The following is an 8,307-nucleotide window of genomic DNA, read 5'->3' as shown; positions in this document are numbered from 1 at the left end:
TACACTCTGCAAGATTTTTGGGCTGTCGCCTGAAATTTTTCACACTCAAATTTAAAAGCTCCCTGTTCACACATACAGTGGACTAATTGAATAAAACTAATAAAAATTGTCTCATTTTACACCCCCTAAATTTTAAGAAATGATTGCAATAATTAATAAATAACATTGTATATGTTTACAATTTTATGATAAACATAATTTTAAAAAAAATCTTTTTTATGTCTAAAGTTTAAAAGCATGCCATTTCAGTTCTGTGTCCTCAATTTTCAAGCAAAAAGTCTTATTTTATTCCACTGGATGGCAGCAAGTAAGAGTTTTTTTTGTTGTTGTTTCTTTTTTGAAAAAATAATTTTTCCTCTATCACCTTCCATCACATTATACTGATCTGAAATGTAGGTGGTGCTCTAACACATTTTAGCCCTCACCCATAGACAACAAGTATTTTTTAAGCGCTTAGAACTTCCACACTGTTTTGTTGAATATCTTGGCTTTTGAGTTGTCTAGAACTCCAATATAGGTGTCATTGGAAAGCAGAGAATCCCAGATTTGCAGTGATGTGTAACATTTAATCTTCTATAGATGAGAACCTATTTTGCTGATGATTTGTTTCTCATAATTGTTCTACTGGACTTTATATTTTGTTCTAAATATTTTTGACACAACATTGGATTATTCACCTAAGAAAGCTAACAAAAAAATTTAAAAATAATTTATTTAACTCATTTTAAAGCTTTTAAAGACATTTGCATTTTATACCTTACCGAAATAAAATTTCGCTTTGTGATATTTTTTTAAATAATTCAAACTGTGGTATAATGGCAACAAAATAAACTGTACAGTCACCTTCCTGAGAATGAGAGCTTTCATTTGATTTATGACTTGTCCATTTAAGTGCCATGTGAAGGACTTTTATATTTATTTAAAAACAAATTCTACAACGTAACCTCTAGGTGGGGCCAATTTGTGACACAACAGTTTTCAGGCAATATTTTTTTATTTTATGTTACTAAACGCAAAAGCTTGCCATATAGCGCCTCACCAGGGTTTTCTATTTCAGAAGGTGTGCATGCATGCACCAAGGGACATGAGAAAAATGGCAACATCTATTCAAACCAAATAAGTGAAATTGTTTAAAATTCACCCATTTGATTTAATTATGGTAACAGAATATGTTAAATCTAATATGATTGCCATCTTTAAAAATTGAGTTAACAGATAGGCAAGACACTGTTAATTTGTTAGTTAGTAAACAGGATTCTTGAATCTCATCCCTTTGGCACGGTCATATTTACATTACTTTAGACAATAAATATGTATAACGTAACGTAAAAAGCTCAAAAATCGTCTGATAGAACTTCAGGCATCCAGCCCATACTGCGCCTGTTTCTGCAGGGCTAGGAACCAAAGTTATTGCTTGTTATTTCCGTACGACCCATTTAAATGTTACGGTCCTGTGTCAACCGAAAATAGCCTTTCAGTTTTTCTAGACTATTATAGATTTTTTTTTTAGGCTTTTCCCCTTATTTTAGTCATTAATTATCTTTATGTCTAATTAATTCATTTTCGAATCAGTTTCTATCAGTTGTAACAGTAGTTGTTTTGACGTATGCTCATGACAGAGTGCTCCACATGAGCGTCTGCTTCAGTACTGCACATCCACACGTTTACTGACTGAACACTTCACAAATCATAAACATTTGGACAGCCAATCCAGGTAAGCGTAGAAGGTTCTTGAATTATTATACTTAAAAAGCTTGTCTTATTAAATAACAGCGTCAGCAACGGTAATGTTTTGCAGTACATCGTAGTAGTTGAGCTAGTATGGATGATGAAATATAGGTCCTGTCAGGAGTAATGTCTTGATAAAGCAGGTTGAATAAAGAAGAGTCAGCATAAGGTTGTACATGTCAGTATTTAAAAATGTTTTGGCATTCAACTGTAGGTAGACTGAATGTGGTGTTTTGTTTGTCCTTAAGGTGTTAGGGATGGAGCTGCAGGCTGTGCTGATGGCAGCTGGTGGTGGGTCCAGAATGATGGATCTCACCTATAACACCCCTAAACCCCTACTGCCTGTGGGGAACAGACCCCTCATCTGGTACCCTCTCAACCTGCTGGAGAGAGTGGGCTTTGAAGGTAAACATGCTGTCATTGCAGACAATTAATTTTATTAAAATGCTGTTTTTGGCCAATGTCATAAGAAGAATGAGTGTTTTTGTTTTCATATATTTGGCACCTTTACAGCCTGGTATTAGGGCTTGATGGATTGATCACAAAGCACAAACCTCACAGACATATATTTATTTCAGATCACTGCAGAATGCTTGTCTCTCAAATGTAGCCTTTATTACTCTGATGTTTCTCTTCTGTCCTAGTGGGAAACTGGTAGTTCTATATATATAATAAATTGCCAAATCTTATTATTAGCTTGTTTTATTTGTGATTTAGGCTATTTGGTCTGTATTGTTTACATTATGGCAGAGGCTATGTGCACAGAAGTGCAGAAAGTGATAGATGCAATAGATGCTATTTACACTAATTGTAAATAGCAACTAAAAGCATCTTCTTTGTGCTAAGTGCAAATACAGCAGTGTTAGATGCTATGTTAGGGATGGAGCTGATTAAATACTAACAGACAGTATAGGGGCATCACTACAGTGTGTTTATTTAGATTCCCACAGACACCCTTCACCAACCCTGACCCCTTAACCTAACCCTAATCTTCCCTTACAAAAATTAACTATGGTTTTACTACAGTAACCATATATGGTATTTTGTAGTACAATCATAGTAACCACAAAATAAAAACATGGTTTCTATATAACACCATATTACTATAGTAACACCATGGTTTATTGGATTCAAACTGTGGCTTCGGTCAAACAAATGGTTACACCAATATTACTATTGTAAAACCATGGTTAATTTTATCTGGATCAAACCTTTATCTCAACTCCCCGACCTTCACCGTGACCAAATCTCTGTGATGAAATCAGCCTTCATATTATTTTTTCTTTATTTTTAGTAGTAAGAGTATTAAAGGAAATATTAATAGTGGAGACAGGATACAGGATGGGAAAAAGTGGGACAAAAGTCGGATTTGAACCAGGTTCGTTGGCACGAAAAAAGCACATCCACACCGTCTTTACACCCCCACCACTGTAGCAGTTTGTCTGCAATTTCTGTGTTTCCACCAGACTATATTACACCTAGTGCAAATAGTCACTTTGATATTCTTAATTTTTCAATATTCTTTATATTTGTAGCCATATGTATAATGTCTGTAAATGCTCTCTTGATAAGTCAAGTTAAATGAAAACAAAAAAAACTTAACAGCTGACCCAGTGACTTAGGGGTTTTAGATCCTGAAATACTAAGCTCTTTTATGCAAGGTTTTTATGCCCTTAAAGTTGTTATTATTTGAAAATATGTAAATAATGTCAATAGTTATTAAATTATTTGTTGTAATGTCAGACTGAATGAACTGAATGTGGTGTGGAGAAATATTGAAATGTTTCAAAATAGCTTACTAAATTCGGTTTAGTTCTATGATTCATAATTGCTCATGAAGATAAACATGAAATATGTATGTGTGTCCTTAAATTTATGTAAGCATTCAAATGGTCACATATATGGAGGTCAATGGATTGCATAAGTGACAAACTATCTGTAAAAGTTGTGATGGGGGGGGAAGAAAGCCTGCTTAATCTGGTCTGTTGCTATATACAGTCCCCTTTTGTAAAGGTCTGTAGGGCATCTCTAGTCTAATATTTGAGAATAAATTGCCTTATATCCTTAAGGCCTTCATATCTCCAATTATGCACATGCTCTGAAAAAAGAGACCTTCTTTAGGCCCACCCATATTCTTGAAAAGCTGTTTTGGGGCAACATATGGAAATTGACGGTGCTGGGAAATAACTACAATGCAGAAATTACCTTCACAAAATAAAAATAAGGACTTAGGTGTTTTTTGTTGAAATAAATACAGATTAATAACTTACTGTAGAACCCTGTATTCCCTTTATTGCTTCAGTTACTTGAAAGCCAGTAAAGGAGGCATACATTCTTGGGTATCTGTTTTTAATACCTTAATCATAATAAATGTTTATTGTTCACACCTAACCGTATTGACTAACTGTTCAATACAGCTGGTGTGGAGTTTGTGGGTATGGCCCTTTGCCTGCCCAGCAGTACAGTATGCACCTTTATGTGTGGCACAGTCTGCCATGTTAACTGCCAGAGTGCCAGCCAACAAGACCCTGCAATTAGCTTTTACAAGTCTTAGCACAAACTATGGTAAGGAAGCTGCTTTGCTAGAAAATATTTGCGCAGTAAAGCAGGATTCAGGGACAAGTCTTTTCCAATTGGCCAAAACTCACTCTCTCGCTGGGCATACAGCAAATAATTCACAAAGACTCGATTGAAGGTGTCTGTATAATATATTTTTGCTAAGTATTTTTCCCAAAATGAATGAAGTCTGAGGTTTTGCAGGCAAAATGTGTGCTCTGGGTATATAATGTGTTGCCAATCGAAACTATGCTACGTAGCCCAAAGTATGTTGGCACCAGACCCTACACCCTGTGTGCCTGTTGAATATTTAATTTCAAAACCATGTAAAATGAATAGGGAGTTGGTCCTCCATTGGCCATTATTATCTGCTTTAATGCAGGCCAGTCAAGGTCTTCCACACCCGACCCAGTACAGTAAACCATTTTGCTGGTGGCATCCTTTGACTGTGCCATGCTGAAAATCACTGAGCTCTTATTGTATGACTGTATGCTTGGTTTTATACACCTGTTAGTAATGGGTATGGGGCTTTGGCCATGTAGTGTACCTCCTCCAAACCATTTCCTACAAAATCAATAATCTTGTAAAAACTGCTGTCATGTGCTTATAATGTGCATGACTGTATAAAATACATACCAACAAAAAAAAGTACATGTATTTTCCTTTTTCTTTATTTTTGTTTCTCCTTTGTTTAGCTGCCAAATTAACATCATGACTTATGATCTCTTTCAGAGGTGATTGTCATCACTACTAAAGAGGTTCAAAAGGCCCTGAGCACAGATCAGCGTCTGAAGACGGATGTGAAGATGAAGCTGGATGTGGTGTGTATTCAGGAGGAATCTGACATGGGCACTGCAGATGCTCTCCGACACATCCATCAAAAGATCAAGGTGCGTACAGTGTTAAAATCATGGAGAACTCTGAGAAAATACTGAAGCCTGCTCTAGAACAGTGAGCTGATTTGTTGTTTACTTCTAAGGATGCATTCTAACTACAATGGAACCTCATAAGTGATTAATTTGACTAAATTTGGAATGCTCTACATGGGCAGCAACACTGTGCACCACACAAATAACGCTCAAAACACAACTGAAAATTGTAGATTTAAAAACAATTAGATTCAGTTTTTTTTTTAAACTTTTTTTATCAATATAGAGTTTATTAAATATATTTACAGTATAATCAACACTTCTCTCACCTCGTCATGCAATTTGTGTGCCTTAGAAGAATTTGACAAAAAGAAGGTATTGTAGAAGACATATTAACATTTGGAACAGCCTTCATGTTAGGAGCATGCCTGTGACCCCATTTACACCTGGTAAAACCTTGACAGGTAAGGGGTGGCGCTTCGCTGCTGTCCAGGACTCATCAGGACAGATTAGCATTTACTCCTCAAATGCGATGTGGTCACATCGAGTTTTTTGTGATCAGATCACAAAACGTTTTGGACCCCGTTGATACCTGTATTTAGCCCTGACCACTTGTTATCGGATCACCCGAAACGCATTTTACACCTTGTCCTAATCAGACGTGACACTGCATTATTCGTACACTAAAATGAGGATAATTGAATATAATATGTAGAAAACAGAGCAAACATAGACGGAACATTCTGTTTATTGAACGCAACTAATTTTCTCATATTAGCTCCGTAACTCTTTCTACGGCAAGCCCCGAGGGGATAAATACACAATCAAACACATACACTGGGAAAAGTTATTTTATGAATCGCTTCCTTATTCAGTCTGTTCCGATTGTTTATGTTCCCGTGGTACTCCTGTTGTTATTCGATCTCCACATTACAGGGAAGCAGATAGAAAGTCAGAATGAGCCGATATGTTTCCCGTCTGCCATTCTGAACCGGTGTGTGTGTAACAGAGCTCCAGTTGTCGCTCGTCGTGTGTCACGGCTGGTTAGGGCAAAAACTCTGATTAACATGGAAAAGATACCTTTTATCACATGTTGTGGCATCGTGTCTGGTTAGGACATGGTGTTAATAACAGGTGTAAATGGGGTCAATGATGCCTTAAAGTGCTATCCAGGTAGGCAGCTCACTAGGTTTGGGAAAAGTCTTCTCTTGCTGACATGTCATAACTGTCATTTATCACATTGACATTCATTCATTTATACAACTACAAGTAAGCCTTTGTGGCTTGACTCCACAAAATAGTGTACACACTGGCTCTGTAGTGCTATTAAAACATTGCTCTCTTTGTTTGAGTGTACCAACCAACCCAATTTAGCAACTTTGGCTCAACCAATAGCAAGAGTTTGGGGCGGGAGTATCTGTTTGTCCAAACCTTGTTACGACGAGTGTTCGGGAGACCTGTTTAAAAACAGCAGAAATTATACACTTATTTTCTAAGAAAATGACTTGATGTGAGAATCATTATTGATGTAGAGGTGGAAGGGAGTCTTATAAGATGTTGTTCTAGTAACAGTGAAGTGTTTCATCACTGTAAGACACTACGTGATTTAACCACAGCATGTTGATTAAATGGAAAAACAATCACAGCGTGAACATACACATTCATGTGAGCATGAGCGTGTGCCAAGAGGCATGTAAAGGCCTGGCAGACATACACTGCCTCACCTGCTGAAAACTCAGCGGCCAGAGACCACAAACTCCACAAACACATGATGTCAGAACGCTTCCTCAACCTTTACATACATTCAGGCCTGCAGGACATTTGTGGGGTTGTTGTGTAAATGGAATGGGGCAGTAAGGAAACATCTTGGTAAGCTTCTTTGGGTCACTGTTGGGTTTAAGGCAGTGTGAATCTGGTCTTTGACATGTTATGTTTCTTGTATATGGTGTAGCATAGTGGTTAAAGATCTAGGCTGGTAACCAAAAGTTGGTTCAAACCCCACATGTGGCAATCCATTAGCTTTTACCATTATGTACTCAAACAAGGCACCTGGTGTATTTGTACTGTATTAAATATATCCCTCTAGTTATGTTCATTTTTCACCTGTTTAAAAGTAAAAAAAAAAAAAAAAAAAACAGTTAAAAACTAGTCTTAATCTGTATTTGGTCAAAACACCTTTGGATTCTCCACAACAATGAATAAAAATAAAAAAATATCAGATTTTAGTGGTTTATATTTATGCTATGTCAGGGTGTTTGGTTGGTTACTAGAGTGTGGTTGCAAGGACATTACTGCTGGTCATTTTGTTTGATAGCTGCTTACTTGCCCAAGTCAAAAGAGACCTTCCCCAAGTCTCTATTAGTGCTGCAACTAACGATGATTTTGATAATCAATTAATCTAATGATTATTAAAACAATTATTCGACTATACGGCGATTATTGCAACGATGAATAATTAGCTCTTAACTGATTATTCAGCTTGTGCCCCAACTTAAAAGGTTGTATTAAACAATTTTACTAACAATAAAGAGGACAAAATCATCTTTTAAAAATACCTCTAAATGGGGCCTGGGTAGCTCAGTGGTAAAAGACGCTGGCAACCACCCCTGGAGTTCGCTAGTTCGAATCCCAGGGCGTGCTGAGTGACTCCAGCCAGGTCTCCTAAGCACTCCTCCGGGTGTATTTTCATTCTCTTCCCCCTTAGATCAGGACACTTCGCACCAACTCATAGAAGAGGCGCTGACCACACAGAGAAAGAACAGTTTCGGAGTTTGTAGTTATTTACATGATCTGTTTCCATATTACATTGGACAACAGATAATTGGAAAAGAGTGTTATGGATCTTAACCCCACTGAGCTTTTGTGGGATCAGCTAGACTGTAAGGTGCGTGAGAAGTGCCCAACAAGACAGCCACATCTATGGCAAGTGCTACAGGAAGCGTGGGGTGAAATGTCACCCGAGTGTCTGGACAAACTGATTGTTAGAATGCCAAGCTGTCATTGCTGCACGTGTAGGATTTTTTTGATGAGAACTCTTTGGAGTAGTTTAAGAAGTTCTGAAATTTGTTTTCAAATAGTAATAGTAATTTTTCATGTTATTAATGTCCTAACTATACATTGTGATCAGTTGAATGCCACTTTGGTGAATAAAAGG

General features: G+C 37.0%; 1 protein-coding gene across 1 annotated transcript in view; it reads left to right on the top strand.

The window, feature by feature from the left end:
- The first annotated feature begins 1,435 nt into the window (after window positions 1-1,435).
- The window catches only part of eif2b3 (eukaryotic translation initiation factor 2B, subunit 3 gamma), a 51,710-nt gene continuing 44,838 nt past the window's right edge, over window positions 1,436-8,307 (top strand). The window contains exons 1-3 of the mRNA XM_051699191.1: window positions 1,436-1,714; window positions 1,977-2,133; window positions 5,017-5,174. Of these exons, the coding sequence (XP_051555151.1) occupies window positions 1,986-2,133; window positions 5,017-5,174 (306 nt within the window). The 5' untranslated portion in view covers window positions 1,436-1,714; window positions 1,977-1,985. The remainder of the gene's footprint in view (window positions 1,715-1,976; window positions 2,134-5,016; window positions 5,175-8,307) is intronic.

Source organism: Myxocyprinus asiaticus, chromosome 5 (assembly GCF_019703515.2).
Source record: "Myxocyprinus asiaticus isolate MX2 ecotype Aquarium Trade chromosome 5, UBuf_Myxa_2, whole genome shotgun sequence".
Classification (NCBI taxonomy): domain Eukaryota; kingdom Metazoa; phylum Chordata; class Actinopteri; order Cypriniformes; family Catostomidae; genus Myxocyprinus; species Myxocyprinus asiaticus.
Note: the sequence above shows the minus strand (reverse complement) of the source record. Positions and strands in the feature narration are given on the sequence as shown.